The sequence below is a fragment of the Pleurodeles waltl genome, chromosome 9 (genome assembly GCF_031143425.1).
Source record: "Pleurodeles waltl isolate 20211129_DDA chromosome 9, aPleWal1.hap1.20221129, whole genome shotgun sequence".
Lineage (NCBI taxonomy): Eukaryota > Metazoa > Chordata > Amphibia > Caudata > Salamandridae > Pleurodeles > Pleurodeles waltl.
Genome location: NC_090448.1, coordinates 407,977,588 through 407,995,644, shown reverse-complemented (window position 1 = coordinate 407,995,644; position 18,057 = coordinate 407,977,588). Strand labels below are relative to the sequence as shown.

General features: G+C 43.3%; 1 protein-coding gene across 3 annotated transcripts in view; it reads right to left on the bottom strand.

Moving 5' to 3' along the window:
* Positions 1-347: 347 nt before the first annotated feature.
* LOC138259414 (forkhead box protein N2-like) overlaps positions 348-18,057 on the bottom strand; it is a 210,328-nt gene continuing 192,618 nt past the window's right edge. For all 3 annotated transcript variants that reach the window (XM_069207162.1, XM_069207161.1, XM_069207163.1), the window contains exon 5: positions 348-859. In XM_069207162.1, coding sequence (XP_069063263.1) covers positions 555-859 — 305 coding nt within the window. In that variant the 3' untranslated portion in view covers positions 348-554. The remainder of the gene's footprint in view (positions 860-18,057) is intronic.

Below are 18,057 nucleotides of genomic sequence, written 5' to 3'. Positions count from 1 at the left end.
TTTGTGAATCGAGCCCTAGCTTTCCACAGGGTATTAACCTGTACTTTAAAAAGCAACAAAAACAGGATATTTTGCTCTTTTGCCATGCATCTGACCATCCATCCACATCTAGTATTCCTCCCTTGGTGCCTGTGGCATCCTCTAAAGCTTCTCAGGTCACAGTTCGATCTTTTTCACACTTTAACCCTGCTGCCCGTACACACTCACTCTTATTTCACCTCCCAGCTTTGCATTCATGGAATATCCTTCTGCCAGTTTCTCTAACAATCACTATCACACTTCAGCTTATTCTAATCATCATCCTCTCATTTAGGTGACTCTCCAGGACCCCAATAATGCTCAATGACTTTGCTGTTTGTGGGTTTATTGGCCGTGTGAGAAGGCAGCACAGCACCCGTGCCTTTGGCATGAGGATTTTAGGATCAGTCTTCGTTGGGCAGTGTCCGTCGGCCTCAGGAGTGCGTTGGCCGTACTGTATTTTGGATTTCCATGAGACTGATAGATACTGAAAGCTGAATGTCACTGGTAATGAAAGATCACAGTAATTTCCCCTTTCAGTACTGGATCCCAGCCAGGTGAAGCAGGGACCGGGCAGCCTCTCTCGCTTCATTGTCCACCTCAACCAGACCCATGGCCTCGATGCACCAGTCCAGTCGGCTCCCGGTGGGGTCTGAGAAGACCAGAAGCTCCAGACAGCTGCCATCTTCAGGTGTGCTTGGGTCCGAGGTAAACAGCATTTGCTCTGCACCTCCTTGCACCAGCTGGATGTTCACGATGCTGTATGTGTGGTCCTTGTTGTGAGGCCCTGCTTGCTGTAGAAGGTCACTAGACTGCTGGCCACACCCGTCCGTTCCTCCGCCTATGAGCAAAAAGAAAGGTAAGGCCCTTTTTAGTTAGGAACCATGTGACAGTCATTACTGTAATTTACTATTATTTCATACAAAAGTGCATTGGATTCCCCGTTTTGGTCCACTCCAAGTTTGATCCGAGCATTGTAATTCTCGCTATTTTTTTCTAATTTCACATTTCGAAATGTTACCAGGTCAGAACCTTAAAATCAATTTAATGCCTAATCTCCTAACATTGTTTTTCTAAAAAAAAGAAAGGACATTTTTGTAATTAGAAACTTTTGAAATCACAACGTGTTTAGGTTAGTCTGCCACTATTATAGGTTGTATGTGATTTCATAAAGGAAACAATTTGTGGAAACTGTTCTGAGAAACAGTTTCACGTAAATTGTTTAATCAAACCTTTTAAGGTGAATGGCATTTAGTGGAAAGAAATTAATTTAATTGCTTTTCGTGTGTTTATTGTGTAAAATGCAGTTCATTTTGAACACTGATTCTCTTTTGGTCTTACTAGAAGGGCACTATTTACCTTCTTATAATTTGCTACCCTCATCCAGATTCCTCTTCCTCACCTTATTTGTTCTCCCATGTTCCTTACGCCCCCATCATCCATCAGTCCTTCTCTTTTTTGGACAGGGGATAGGTCCAATCCCCACCCTGTTCCATCTTCCAAATTTAGGTTGAAGCTTACCAGAGAGCAAAGGCATCTTGAGGACATTCAGAAAGCTGACCTAGGAATGCACTTCTCTAGTTGCCTAACATTGGCCTTGTGGTTTGTAACTCACATTTTCTAGCTTTATTTGCTTTAACCTGTCCAGGTTGAGTTCATCCTACCCATAGCCCAAACCTTGTCTACTGTATTTTTCCACAAACTCGCTTTTTGTTAATAGCCCTTTAAATCCTGGACATATCTTGTCATATTTGCTGTGCTTTCAAAGACAGAGGTCAAATGTCAGGCCCTCTCCTCCAGGAAGGTTGGTGTTTATTTTTCTTTCTCTGACTTCAAAGTGAGATTATTTGTGTGACAATCCTGCTGAGTACCCATGTAAGAGAAGAGAGTGTAGGGTGTTTATTTTCCTAGCACTCAACAAAAAAATCAACTGTAATGTTGTTTCAGATTATATCAAAATTAGTACAAATGAGGCACTTTTTTGTAATTCTGAAGTGTGGTGGAAACAAATCTTTTAATACGGTCAAAACACATAAATTCTAGGTGATGACATTTGCACACATTATCATTTGTGCAGTAAAACTGTGTTTCGGTGCAAGTGTAATGGGCATTTCAATTGAAAATGTGTTGTCTGTAACGGCAGTGTGCTACCTTAACGTGCGTATTCAACACTGCGCCACTCCACTCTAAGACACTATGCGATGCGCTACACCTCTCGCTTCCATGCCATTCCACTCTATGCCACTCCACTACGCAACACTTACCCCACACCACTCTACCCCACGCTAATCAATCCTAGCCACTCCAATAAATCCTTCTCCACTCCAATGTACCCTTATGTACCCCACCCCACTCCACTTTGCTACAATCTACACCATTCTACTCCACTCCACCTAACCTACCCTACCCCACTCCACTCATCCCACTCCAGTCTACCCCACTGCTTTCTACTCCACACCACTCCAATCTACCCCTCCACATCCCAATATATCCCACGCCACTCCATCCAACTCTACTTCAACCTACTCCATTCCAATCTACCCCAATCCACTCCAATCTACCCCACTTCACTCCACTATGATCCAGGCTACCCTACTTCACTGGAATCTACCCCATTCAGTATCCCCACTCCACTCTACCCAGTCTATCCCACTCCGCCCTACCCCAATTCATTCCAATCCACTCCACTTCTCACCAGTCCACCCACTCCACCCAATCTAACCTAATTGACCCCACCCATCCCAATACACCAAACTCCACTCAAACCTCCCCAACTCTACTCCCCTCTACCATGGTCTTCCCCACCCCAATCCACTCCAGTCTGCCCCAATCCACCCTTTTCCAAAGTAACCAAATTCAACAAACTTCACTCCAATCTACCCCATTCAACTCCAATCTACTCCACTCCACTGCAGTCCAATTTACTCCATTCCATGCCAGTTGAACCCACTCTACACCAAACTCCACTGCAATGGATCCAACTCCTCTCCACTTTGCCACAGTCTGCCACAATCTACCCCTCTTCATTATACCACAATTTACCCTACTCCAATCTACCACAATCTACCCCACTCCACTTCAGCCTAGCACACTCCAATCCACACGACTGCATTCCTGTCTATCCCACTTCACTCTATCACACACCACTGTTCCCTAATCTACCCACCCCACTTCATTCTAATCTACCCCACTCCGGTCTACCACACTGCACTCCAATCCAACCTACCCCACTCCACCTCAATCCAATCTACCCCTCCCCTATAAATCCCACCCCAATCTACCTCACTCCAATATACCCAATCTGTTCCAATCTACTCCACACCACTCAACCTCAGTCTACCCCACCCCACTGCAATCTACCCCACTCCAATCTACCCCACTCCATTTCAGTCTACCCTACTCCAATCTACCCCTCCCCAATCTACCCCACTCCAGTCTACCCTACTCCAGTCTACCTACTCCAATCCAATCCACCCCACCCATCCCAATATACCCCACACCACTCTATCCAACTCCACTCCAATGTACCCCACTCCATTTTACCCCACTCCAACTTAACCCACTTCTATCTCTCTCACTCCAGGCTACTATATTTTACCCAATCCCCCTGCCATAATCCACCCAATCTATCCCACTCCAATCCACTTCACTCCACCTTAATCTACCCCATTTCACTCCAATCTAATCCTCACCACTCTACCCCACTCCACTCCAAACTATCACACTCTAATCTATGCCAATCTACTCCAATACATCCCACTCCACTCTATGCCAATCTCCCCCAACTCAATCTATCCTACTTAATTCTACCCCACTTTACTCCACTCTACCCCGTTCTAACTTAATCTACACCACTCCACTCCAATCTAATCCACACCACTTTGCCATACTCCACTCTACCAAATTCTACTCCACTCCACTTCATTCCACTCTATACCACTTCACTCAAATCTACCCTACTCCACTCCAATCCACCCCACTCCAATCTACCCACACCAATCTACCCTAATCCGATCTACTATTCCCCAATCTACCTTGCTCCGATCTATCCCACTCCAGTTTACCCCTATCTACTCCAGCCTAATCTACTCCACTCCAGTATACCTCACTCTGCCCCATTCTACCTCACCCCACTCAAATGTACCCCAATCCACTCCACTCTACCTCACTCTTCCTGCACTTCACTCTACACCAATCTACCCTAATCCACCCCACTCCAATCCACCCCTACTTCACCCTACTCCACACCACGCCACTGGCTTTTAGCCACACTGGAGTACAACATGGCTAAAACACAGTGCCAAAGCCAATAGCTCCTGCATATACAAGACCTATTTTCTTTGCCAATGCTTGTTAAACAATGCTTACATTCCCTGTCTCATGTTCTACCTTTTTCCGCTTTTTTGTGTCCATCAGTTTCTGTACCCTCATTCTTTCTATTAACCTGTTCACTAATCCGCCTTTCTCTCCATATATTTTTTTCCATGTCATTATTCAAACTATGTTCCCTGATCAGGATTTACTATGGACCAACAATTATTTATTTTAGTAATACAGTACTATATATTTTAAACTTTTCATGCAGCTTTTCTATTATTTTCAAACTGTATTTTTATGAATTTGAGTACTATACTAATTTGGACCCAGATGCTATATTTTCTCATAATTATATTACAAATTCCAACTCTTGAATGCAATATGATGAAAGATCAGTACATCCCTCACTGTAAATTTGCAATTGTAAGGTTTATTCAAAGAACAGAACACTACTGTACTTTTCCTGCAGAAATTGATAGCACTAAAATGTTTCCCAAATTCAGAGAGGTATACTCAATCCATTTGGAAAAGTAGCCCAACAGCACCTTTCCTTCTTTGAAAATATTCATAAAACCGGCAAAATTCAGGGTAAGTTTTTCCTCAAGGTTGGTGAGGAAGCTCTATATCAGTGGTTCCTAACCTGTGGTCCGGGGACCCCTGAAGGTCCAGGAAGCCTCCTCAGGGGGTCCGCGATTGTTTAGAAAATTAAATAATATTAACGGATTAATTAAGTGCATGTAAATAAAGTGGCTAAAAGTACAACTGAAATGTTTTTAACGTACTGTAACTGTCAAGGAATTTCAAATTGGATAGCAAATATTAAATTAGTATCCTCAGATTGATTCGTGGGAGCAATGCAGGTGCGTCAAACAGAATATTGTATGGACAATGTGTGACTTCAATTGAATTTAGAAAAGCTCCTACTTTCTTATAAAAACTAAATGTTTTATTTTTTTTATTTATATTTGTTGATAATTAAATAAAATGTGTCCTCATTTGTGTATGTGTTTGCTGAATGCTTGTTTCTGTATTTTTTGTGTATTATTTTGCGTTTCAAATCATCAGCAACGTTTTGGTCGGGGTCCCCGGCTTTCAGTAATGAGTCAATTGGGGGGTGGGTTCCAGTAATGATTCACTGTGGGTCCCTGGGTTCAATCATGATAACGTGGGGGTCCACAGAAGTCAAAAGGTTGGGAACCACTGCTCTACCTAAGTGAAAGACAAATTTCGCATTTTCCATGCACAATGTTTTCATTCCTTACACTGATTTACAAGCATATCCACACTACCATCCATCGATGGCCACCAATGTTTTACACAATTTCTTCTTTGTAGATATCATCATGCCTTAGGTCTTATGGGAGCTGTCTCTGTTGGCCTACTATGAGCAGTCTCAGGAGGGACAAACAAGACATCTCACAATTACAAGTTGGTCTTCAAAGGCACCTCTTCAGGTGATACTTTCCAACAAGGCTGCAAATCTTTGTTCACGTTTCTCTTTTTGCCAACCTTGTACAACATGCTCTACCACTTCAGGCAGACCCTTACCAGAAGACGCAGTAGCTCTCTGTTCGGTTCAGGCTCTGGAGATCCACCGACAACGATAAAACCTCGGTGGGAGTTAATTCTGTAACCTGAACCAAAGGGACAGCACCTTTCCCTCTTACAACCGCCTCTGACATTCTGACTGCACATTTCTTGTATATTCTCTACCCGTTGTATTGCCACTACTGTAATTGGCCCGCGACACATTCTCCTCTATACACAATTATTAGTCTTACAGTTTTCTGTATGCTTGTTAGACTCAATTGTTATATGGTTTGCACTTGCTATTGAGTATACATACATATATATATATATATATACACGTATATTTCACTGCCATGTGCAGCCTATTTTCATTTGTAAAATGCTTTGATGCCCACTGACCTATTCAATCATATTATGCTCATGCATTGTATAGTAATAACATTTTTAACACAAAAAAACACATAGAATACATTCACATGCACACAGTGTAAAATTCTATTTATTACCATTGTGTGTGTGCGGGACGGATCTCGATCCGCATGTAACGCAATAATAAACTCGCCTCCAATTTCGTGGGGGAGGGGGGCGAAGTTGAGAAGAACATGTAATTTTGTTTAAAACCAGCAACGGTGTCGCCCCAGAAGTGCCACATTCGGGTTCTCTTTTTGTTTATCAGCCGTCTTGTGCTCATCAGCTCAATGTAAAATACCCGCTGCGGCTACTTCAGGCCCAGGTTAGATCGACACCTCGGCTCGAGTGTTATTTCCACCTCGATATTTGTCTCAGCGCCTACACACACAGCATCACCATTGCCGTCGGTTCCCATGGAAACCTCCGTTGCTAAGGATTTTTTTGTACCGATTTGAAGCCAGAAAAAAATTAATAAAACCATCCGCTCGGAAGCGACACTGACGAGCGAGAAGGGACGGTGTGTGAAAAAGTGCCCCTGCTGTGATACAGGCACATGCGCTCTTGTGCGTCGTGTGTCGATGCTTCGCTTCTTGTGGTGTAAGTGATCTCTGGGTCTGGCCTGAAGCCGTTCCTAGTCTAAATGCGCGTAGTTTTATGTTGCTCTGGATATGAATTATGTGCAGCGATCTGGAGCTCGTAGGCGCCTTGTAAAGTTGACCTGCTAAAGAGACACGATGTGTAGGGTGGTAGAAGAGAGAGTAGGTGGAATCTAAACAAGGCACCCTTGATAATCGACAACCCATTTTCTGGCACGGCTGACGGCAGGGGCATAAGAAAAGCTTTGGCTACAGTACTCTTTTTTGTTTGTTAACAAATTAAACACTGCATGTCATACTTAGGGCACCACGCACCCTTGTTGTGCATGCCATACTCTGATTTATCACTAGGAATTACTGCTTCACGGACACACTATTTCCACTAAGTATCACTGTCGCCTATAGCGCATTAATTGATTGCTTAGTGCCAACAATGTACAGAACAGATTTACCTTTTTATTGGCAGTGCCGCTTAAATTATATGATGGGGAGGACCAGTGCTGCAGGGTTGATAAATTATGCAACAAAACGCAAATTATGTAGCATAACAAAGTACATTTTGTGATAGCATTACTTATTTTGTCGTTTTTTCTCTTTAACCTAGGGCAAAGGTAGCAGATTAAAACCCAAATAATGCAATGAACTGTCTGGAAACAAGTCAATCTTTGTGAAGGCCATCGATTGTGTGACACACTAAAGTATACAAAAAAATAATGGATGGAAGGCTTGAGTTGATTTCAGCCACTGGTAATTAATTGGGCCTCATCCCATTTGATCTTTATTTGCACACCATGCCACTTCAGAGTGAACCCTGCTATGTGCAAATCAGTCTTGAGCCTGCTCCAGTAGAAACAGTCCATTCCGAACTGCCAGGCCTGGCCTTCCCTGAACCGGAACAGAAGCAGGCCTGGACTGTTTTCGCCCTAGTTAGGGCTCATCTGCTAGGTAAAGCTTGGATTCAAGTGGCACACCTTGCACAGGACCCATGTCTGGGCATAACCCATCCCACTAAGGTCACACACTATAGTACTGTGCCAGTCATCACTCTGTTTTTTGTAAATTGTGATCCATTTGTGCTAGAAGCAAGTTTGTTAAAATCTGCAAATTAAGCAGCTGATGATGGATTATTGTGAAGTTGGTGCTTCCAACATGCATTAAGATAGGACTATAATAAACAATGCATTATAATCTTTATGATAAAGGGTTGATTTGTCTGCCCAGAACCTTAAGGGTGATGTGTTTCCACAGTATGACTAATATTGCTTCTCGGCAGGACCATGACATTGCAGTTTCTTCTAGAGCAGTTATTACACCTGTTCAGTATAGACAGATCCTCATCATACAGAATTTGCATATAATGGGCTTCATTTTATGGTTTCAGTACACATGTTCTAGGAAACCAATTGTACAAGTGAAATCCTAGGATGTCAGGAAATCATGCTGCTAGCTTTTGAGCCGGGGGATGTAGTGGATACCTATGTTGGGCTCCAGGGTATCAGTAATGGTGAAAATATGTGTTGGCTGGTGTATTCTCTGGAACTCAAGTTGACTCGCATGTTTAGGTTACAGCTTTATTTTGTCAATCCTGGTTCCTATCTTACATTGCTGCACCATTTGAGGTCATTGATTGGTGGCCTGGTTTCCATCATCATGCTGCATGGTTTGTCGTAGCAGAACTTGAAACTGGCATAGCGATTAGTGGCCTAGCAGTGCTGCATCTAGGGTGGTGTCCTGCAGAATAAAAGAGTACACTGCAGCAATCAACCTGTGAGAAATTCACCTGTCAGTGTCTGTTTATGTAGGTCTGGCCGTGTGTGCAGTTGTGTGAGATTTTGTCTTTTTCAGATCAAACAGCGCGTGTACTGTGTTTTTGCATTATTGTGTTGGTTGTGGAATTTTTTTGTATTGTTTTACAGCTTTTCTTTCATTCCCTACACTTCCAGGAATTTTTACCACCAGCTTTTGATTACAGGTATTTTAGGGTGGTATTTTCCACTGGCTTTCAATGACCTCTCATACTTGTAATTGGGTGTTATTTACCATGTGTTAGTTTTCAAATATGGTAAATATGACATGGTAAATAGCGCATTCATTAAATAGCGCAGTTATAGACAGGTGGTGTTTAGCAATTGCGCTAAATATCACGTTTTTTAACGCATGAAAAAAAAAGTCAGCTAGGTAAAATATTTTGCTATTTACCCTGGCATGCAGTAATTACCACTGTGCCTAACCTGCAATAAGGCTGTAGTCTTTGTGAGCAGAGCTATTTCTGTTTTGTGTTCGTCCATGTCAGATTGCAATGATAAGGTACAGGATTCTGAAAAACTCACACTCGTCAAAATTGGCTTCCTCTATCATTGGTGTAATGCAGGATTTACTTTCTTTGGAGGACACTTCAGTGCACAGAAATGGACAAGTGAAATTCAATATCTGAATGTGGGCATCCAAGTGGACATTAATTTAAAAATTAAATAGACAAAATAATTCCAGCGACTTCAACTTTTGACAGAATGTTAGAAGATTTAATGCTTGTGCTTCTTAATGACATTTGACCTGAGTTCCTTGCATCTAAAGGAATATGTTCGTCTACTAAAAAACAAGTACAGCAATAGACCTACATTGCCTAGAGCAACCCACGAACAACCAACCACAGACGAAACTTCTACTCTGACACAAACTCATTTCCAGAAGTATGCAGCCACAGCTATATACTCGAATAGAAAAAAAAACACACACACACAACAAACATACAGGCCCATTAACGAAAAACCAACACACTCGCTCCTACAGATACCAAAATAAGACCAACACATCAAATGGAAAGGTAAATAAAGATCAGAAGGGCAAACAGTCAACATAGTCACACAAGCACAAATACGAATCGGGTACATATGCAGCCAAGAGTGCACATGAGCCCCAAAAGTTGGTACAAACAAACCAAGCCCATCAAGTAAATACACAGAAATGGATGCCAAGACAAACGCCATTACCAACAAAAACAGAACAGTACCTGGACACCTAAAGAACCAGAAGCACATGGACACAGACGCACATTAGTACACTCCAAACACACATTAGCAACAAAGCACCAACCTCTTAGTTAATCCAACGCAGAATGAAAGATGCTAAAGGAATTATGCTAAACTCTTGGGAATGTCTCAGCGCCAGATGCAGAACTAAATCCACAATCTTTTCTGATGTTCCAGTCCCAAGTACCACCTATTTCTACCTCTTGATCTCACTGAACCTTTAAAAACAATTTGTTTGCACGCAGTTGAAAACCTCAACAAATGTCAAATGCCATGCTCGAGCTACCCTCAATACCATTCAGATGTGGGTGACATTTTTGATCGGGAGGAGCAGGAAGACCAGTTCGCCGCCATTCGATCTAATAACGCCCAATCCCACCACCTCGCGGTCTGCTGTAGCCACGCAGTAGGGTGACATGGCGTCCCGGATTTTCACCAGCTGCCCGGCAGATTAAGGGAAATTTAGCCCAAATCCCGGTTTTTAGAGGGAGTCGACTGAAAATGGTGGAACGCATTTGAGTTCGGGGTGTCTTAGCCCACCGTTCGCCTATGTGACCTGTAATTTACAGAGAGTCAGCAGCGCATCGTATTCCCGGGAATAAGAGTGTCAGAAGTTGATTACACTTCTTCGGCGATGAGTCTGGAGCGGGCATTGGCGCGCATTAGAAAGTGTATAGTAATACCCGTAGCAGTAACATTGCAGACCGTGCTACTTTCCACATTCAGATGGGTGGCCATGGTGATGTACAAACTGCTATCACCAAGTATTGAAAAGAGTTACTGAATACTTGGATGGATAAATCTGACATGCCAGCATTACAGCTCAGTAAGGGACAGAGACAGATCAGAACAAAGGCTCTTCGGTAGACTGTAACATTTCAGGGAATGTATCCGGGATTGTTCACGCGCAGCAAAAAACATGTTGGCATGTACAGAGAGAATGTGCCTGCGGCGTGCAGTGAATTTCTCTTGGCAAAACTTCGGTCGCGGAACAGGTGACCATAGTTTAATAACTAGCAGAATTTTGAGGTAGCTGAGGTTACCCCTGCCGGAAGTCACTCTTAGCTCAACCAGATTTCTGATCTTAGGAATTTCTCTTGTCTATAGCTAAGGTATGAGCATTGTAGTTTAAACCAACTTCAGCGATTCTAAGCCCAGACAAAAGACTGCAGAGTCAAAGCAGGGATACCTAATCAGCACAATCAAAAGCAATGTTGGGGTCCAAGCAAGTTACGTATAATGACACGATGGGCTATGCTGTAATTGGAAAACCTAACTGTGGGAACCCATAGCTGGGGCGGGAGGAGTCGAGGGGGTGGTGTTGTTGGGGACGGGGGGGTGGGCAAGATGTGACAAGAAAAAGTCATGAAAAGAAGTCTGACAATGAATTTCTACATTTCTTTTTTCAAAACTCGGTCACAGAGAAATTGCAACCAAGAGAAACATGACAGTAAATCTGTTCTAGCGTAATTGATTGCAAAGGCTGCATTTTAAAATATCTTATGGGGTTAAGGCGCCCTGTGCAGAGAGCTTTCTGTACCCAGTAACTGTCAGGGGATTATAATAATGGTAAAATAATTCTGGTGGTTAAACCACTTGCTGGAGAGAGGTGTGTTTTGTTTAGTCACAGGTTTGACTCATAAAGTAGCATGGAGGGTTATGGTGTCTCCTGCAAAGCACACTGTGTAACTTGCAGATGCCAGATTACTATCTTATGCAGACAGGTAAATGGGTCTCTGCTTTTGGCACAGAGATCCTGTTATTGCTTTCAGTTCGTAAATTTGCAAATTGCAATCCTTCTAATATAGCACAGTGAGTTATGAACAGGCATCAAGGAGTGGCATGCAAACTGCAAGACCTGAATTTAGAACCTTATTGTTTTCTTCAATCTGTTATTATAAGGCCACTAAAATGGATTCTTTGGCTAGGAATAAAGTCTTATCAGTGCAAACAATCCCAAACCCTCCATTACATTTTTAATTCTGAATTTTGTTTCTCCTAGCCATGCCATTTTAGCATATAATCCCTACCAGAAAAGATGTGTGACTCCTACTCCTTGAAACCCTCTTTGCTTTATGAAACATCATTTACATTGATTTAAACATTTCTATGGTTCATTGTCAATGTTTAATGTGTTTAATATGTAAAGCGTTCTGACACCCTACAGTAGATTGAGTAGCACTATACACGTATTCAATTAAAAAAAGTAAGTGCTATTTAAATTGCTATTTGTCTAAATAGTCGTAGATACTGATACATCTGACATTCTTTCAGAGCATGCATATCTCTTGCATGTAGGGTGTTGTAGAAAGTTAAAAACCTCACTGCATATCATAGGTTCTCCTAAGTACTTGTGAAGTGATAACAAGTGGTGTGTAATTTTTCCCAAATTCCCTTAGCGTCTAAGTCTAAGGCTGCAGATAGGTCTCAGCCAAGATTATACAATAACAAAAGAAGGGCTGATGGCCCTTCAAATTTGACCTATGTTTTGGGCCCAGCTGGAACAGAAAGTGAAAAAGCCCCCTCACTGACTGCAATTTGCTTCTCTGAACAGAAAGCAGATAACACGCAGGCATTGCTGAATTGTGTCCCAGTGTTGTCAGATTACACCAGGACCATTTCAGCATATTCCCTGAACCAGGTCAGTAATAGCTGCCAGATCTGGGATCGGACTGGCTCCACTTTCATTCCAGCACTGACCATGGCCATTAATTCCATCCAAATTCAAAAGCAGCCTGTATAAGTTTGATGGCTTGCTGCATCCTGGAAAACATTCAGCCTGGTTATCAGGAACTACTATGACATTTCCACAGCTAGCTGCCCCACCCAGTATTTCATAAGACGTTTTGCATCTGTGTTGGCCATGTAATATGACGTATTAGAGCCACAGTCGTTATTACCCTTGTCCAGTGTGAGCAACAGCAATACACTAGATTTCCTCATCAACTGATGTACTTCCCTGTTCGCCAGGATTCTAAGACTACTAACAATTCAGAGATCATGAAACTGTGTGCTTCATAAACATCTGTCAGGCCTCCCTCATCTACTGTTCTATTTCTTTTTGGGTCCTTCACTGCCAAAGCTATGACTTCTTCAAGGTAAAGGAGTTCTGATGGATTGATAATACTGGCCATTTTCCGGGACAAAAAGCAGCTTGAACTCTACTTTGAGAATAGAAATTCCTCAGAAAACACTGCACCCAAATAACATATAGTTATCTACCCATTGTAACAATTGCATCAGATTGCTTATCAAAAGGATTCATGCTATCAACTCCTATTGCTACAACCCTCCTCAAGGATATGATGAGAGGGTATAGTACAATAACTACAGTTCTTACATTGCCATAGGTTTAGCCTACTCCTTTATGTGTGTGTTTTTTTGCAAAAACACTATCTGAATTGTGTTTTTTTTTGCAAAAACACTATCTGAATTTTATGGCTGTGTAAATAAGACCCGATTATCTGCTTCTTTACCATATTGTTTATAACTTAGACATTTTGTGTTCTCCTCCCAGCAGTGGACAGATGCAAGGTTTATCTCAGTTTTAGGACAAACACCTTGCAGAATCTTTCAAGTATCTCGAAGATTCTCCAACTGACCACTGGGGGTATCTGTTATATAATAATAGGCCATTAGCATATAGTGATACCTGGCCAGTACCTCCATTTCCCCAATCCAGCTCTTGCACCAGACCGTTCATCTGTATCTATGCTCCCAGTGGTTCAATGGCCAGGGTGAATAGCAATGGTAAAAGAAGGCACCCCTGTCAGCCTCCCTTTCTCTAACAAAGATATTTCAATGGGCCGAAATACGTCTGCTTTGTTTTCCCTGGTAGCACTGTACATCCAGGGAGTTATGAACTGGAGGGCAGATCACTTCAATTGAGTGTTTCCTTCTTCCTTGTACTTATGCGTTACCAGAATGACATTATACAACATGTTCAGAACCTCTGCTTAGACGTTATTGTCAAATACATTTAGAAGTTCCTAAGCTCTGTTTAAGGTTCCAGAGCAATCTTGCTTAAGGGATGGATGCATTTACAATCAAGTGGTTCTTCTGTGGACTTTTCCTCCATCACCTTTGATTCCAAAACTCCTGGTAAAAATATGCCAAGAGAGGTAAGATGTTTTAATGTCTCATTATTGGCTCCGGCAAATTTGGTTCCCTCTCTGATTGGAGTTATTTGTGAATCCTCCATGGAGCCTCTCTCTTTCTCCTGTCTGAAACCAATAATATCTTCAGTTGTCCTGCCTCTGCTTGGTGGCCTGGGAAGTGAAAGGCTAGGTTGACAGAGTTTAAGATTATCTTTGGAGGTAGAGGAAACAGTTCCGTCCTTTAGAACAGTGTTAACTAGAAGAACCCATGAGCACCATTGGTTTTCTTTTAAAATTTAATGTACATCATATAGGTTGCAACCTTTATCTTGTCATCTCAGATTTCGTATTTCCTCCTTAATGGTTTTCATTTGGGGTTGGCTGTGTTAAAAGTCCAGTGGGCAGCAATCAGAGACTTTAGAGTACTGTGGGAGAGTAGGAAAATATTTCTGACTTAATAGGTTACTTAAAGGTTTCAGTCTACTTGATTCCCTGCGAAACACTTTGCTTCCTCCATGGGATTTACCATTGGAGGTCTTCAACAACCACCCTTTACTCCTTTGTCTTTAGAATAGTCGTGGTTGAAGGGTGTAGTATTGGTGGTGATCACTACTGTGGGGAGATTAGGAGATTTAGGCTTGCTCGTTACTTTTCCTCCTTATTTGAGAATTCAACCAGATTCATTTTTTTTCTGAAACAGGCTCCTTTTTTACCAAGGATTTTTTCTTCCTGTAAGTTAGAACATGAAGTTATTGCTGATGTTCAGGAAGAAGGTTACTATATGCAAGTGTTTAGATGTACCTAAAGCTCTACCAACTTCTTTCTAGTGAACATCTGAGTTTCACAAATAAGGTTCTTATTTTGTTACATTTGGCATAAATACCAGTGGACTGAAACCTTCCTTAGTCACTCTGAGCAGATGGATCAGGAGAACCTCTTCCCCCTAATGATCAGGAAAAGTCTGCAAAAGTGTGTTACTGCTGCATGGGACTAGACATCAGATGCCACCTTATTGGATGTACGTGTAGAGTAGCTACGTGGGCCTTTTCAAATGACGGTTTCTAATCAGGCACCATTGACAATAGACCAAAATATTTTGTCAGCTATAATATGTTATTCTCGTTGTTTCTGAATTTCATTATTGGATATCAGTAAACGACACTGGTGAAAGCTGTACATTCTGGTTGAGACTTCAAGCTGCAGATGAATCACCTTTTGAATACTCCACAGGTGTTTTTCAGCAGTACCTCAGTGCTCTGGAAAGTGGCAAATTATAGCTCCGCAGGAATGCTGTTCCGCTTCAGAAATGTGTGCGGCCAGTATGGGTGCCACAACCCCACACTGACGTCAGTTCCTTTCTTTCCGCACCACCAGATGCAGATCTAGAGTTCCCTTCAGAACATTCTGAGACATTTCACCTCAAAATTTCCCCAGGGTGCAAGTAATGTCACCCCAGAAAACTACAGATTTTATGCCCTGCTGGGGACTGTTGCAAACAAATACCGGTGACAGAACCCCTCCATGTATGCTTGTGGTGCCTGGGATCGGGCCACAACTCCAAGGCCTGTATGACTGTGCAGAAGGTCATCACGGAATGCAAGGTGAAACTCTAAATTGCCAAACACAAAAAGACTCCCCACCGGGGCTGCTCCCAGTTGTATTCCATGTCCAAGTTTCACTCATAGTCTTGTTTCAATTCTCGGAGTCGTCGAAGCTACTCGAGAGGTAGGTCTTTGTCACACTCCAAGTCATCCAGTAAATCCAGAAAGAAATAAAAGAAAATGAAGTGGGGCTCTGTTCCCTCATGCCACTTATATTCTCCTGAGCAAGAGCAAGTGCGGCTCCACTCCTCTCATTCATGCACCCAAAGTCGTCCAACTTTGGTGACGATCCCACAACTTGTGCTGACACAACCCGAGTTTCAGGGGCTGAATGTGACATCGCTTAAGATTAACGTGTTTTGCGCTGCCATGCTCCGGCTCTTCGGATCCTTTCTGGCTCCCTCTGGCGTTCCTCCATCTGAACTACCCCAGGCAGGTTCTCCTGTGGCGCCAATTGGACCTTCCATGCCCTTCTTGCCTCTGACTCCAATTTCGATCCTGCTTCTGGCCCCAAGAACTCTGGCGGCCCCAGGTGCTTTGATGTCAATGCCAACTCAGTTAATGCCGAAGAAGGAGAATCCGATTTTTCCATCTTTCATCAAGTTGGCACCATTCTGACCTTGATAGAAGTTGCACTTGATTACACCCGAGGCCTCTCTTCCTCACTGGATATACCGGCCCCTTAAGGGAGGCAGCCCACTCTGCATTCCCTCTTTGTCACAGACTCTGATAATGACTATGACAGGGTGATGAGTTCGCTCAATGTACAATGATGACAGATATTATGAGGACTTGCAGGAGGTACTGTAATTGATACCAATCCAGAGATGGCTCCTTTTTCTCCCCAGACCAGTCACAGAGCAATCCGTATTTTACATTATGGTTATGCATAGGGAGACGGAAGTTCTTAACTTCCAGCTTCCCACCATGGAGATATAAACTAATGTTCTTACAGAGGGCCTGCACTGGGACAGACTTCTGCTGAGCCTCTCCTCCCATTTAATGAAGCACTAACAGACACTTTATTAGGGGTCCGGACCAAAGTTTGCCCTGATCCCCTGTCAATCCACAAATTGCCAGGCATCATCTTCCTGCTCCAGACCGTGCTACAGGCAACCCTGCTTTCCTTTCACAGTACTCTTCTCCCAAGAGACTTGTGGTACAAGGCTCTACAAGTCAGTCTAATCCAAACGTGTTCCCAACCACTCCTCCTGACAGGGAATCTAAGCGAATGGAAACATGTGGTAAGCAGGTAGTTTCCTCCACCAGCCTGGCCCTCCGTTCTGTCAACGCCAGCCGGTTGCTAGGGCACTGCTCCAGAACCCTTTGGTATTCCATGACACAGGTTCTCCCTGGTGTGCCGGACACCTGACAACCTTCTTCCTGTCCTGGGTCAAGCAATTCTGGATTGTCTTGGTGTGCCCAAGTCCACAATTCGTTGTGGCTTCGTCAGGTGATCCATTTGCACAATGTTGTTATTTGCCGCCATGCATGATTGCGTTATGCTGGGTTCTCTGAAACATCCAGTCCTCCCTGATGGACATGCCCTTTGGCGGGATACACCTGTTCAGAGACAAGGCTGATTCTGCCCTCAAGGAATTCAAAGAGAGCAGGGCTACCACTCGCTTTCTGGGCCTTGATGCCCCCTCGCCAACCACACCAGTTCCAATGCTCTTTCCGCAATTTTGGACGAGGCATCCCTTAACTGCCAGCCTGTCCAGCCCCCACAGAGGACCCAACAGTTTAGCGATCGTGGCCATAGCCAGCATGTCACCCAATCTGCCATCCTCACCCCCTGCAGCCCCATCTGCCAAACCTCTTTAGCGTGCCCTTGTAAAAGCACAGCCACCCGATGGGAGACAGAATTTAGGGCCAGATGTAGCAAAATTGGAAATTGCGACTTGCAATTTGCGAGTCCTTCCGACTCGCAAATTGCAAGTCGCAATTTGCAATGCAGAACAGTGTCTCAGACACTGTCTGCGAGTCGGTATGGGGTCGCAAAGACCCACCTCATTAATATTAATGAGGTGGGTCGCAAATTGCGCCCCCAATACCGACTATGGGCACTCGCAAACATGGAGGCCTGCTGTAGTCACTGTTCGTGACTGCTTTTAAATAAAGCAGTTTTTTTTTTTTAAGTGTAGCCCGTTTTCCTTAAAGGAAAACGAGCTGCACTTAAAAAAAATCCGAAACCTTTAGTTTCGGTATTTTTTCAGGGTAGGTAGTGGTCCCTTGGACCACTACCTAACCTGAAAAAATAATATGTGGTCCATTCACCTTCCAATTTGCGAGTGGGTTACCATCCACTGCAAGTGGATGGTAACTGCGACACCATTTGCGACCGCATATGCAGTCGCAAATGGTATTGCATACCACTGCGAATCGCAAATAGGAAGTGAACACCCCTTCCTATTTGCGATTCGGAAATGCATTTTGCGAGTCGGTCCCGACTCGCAAA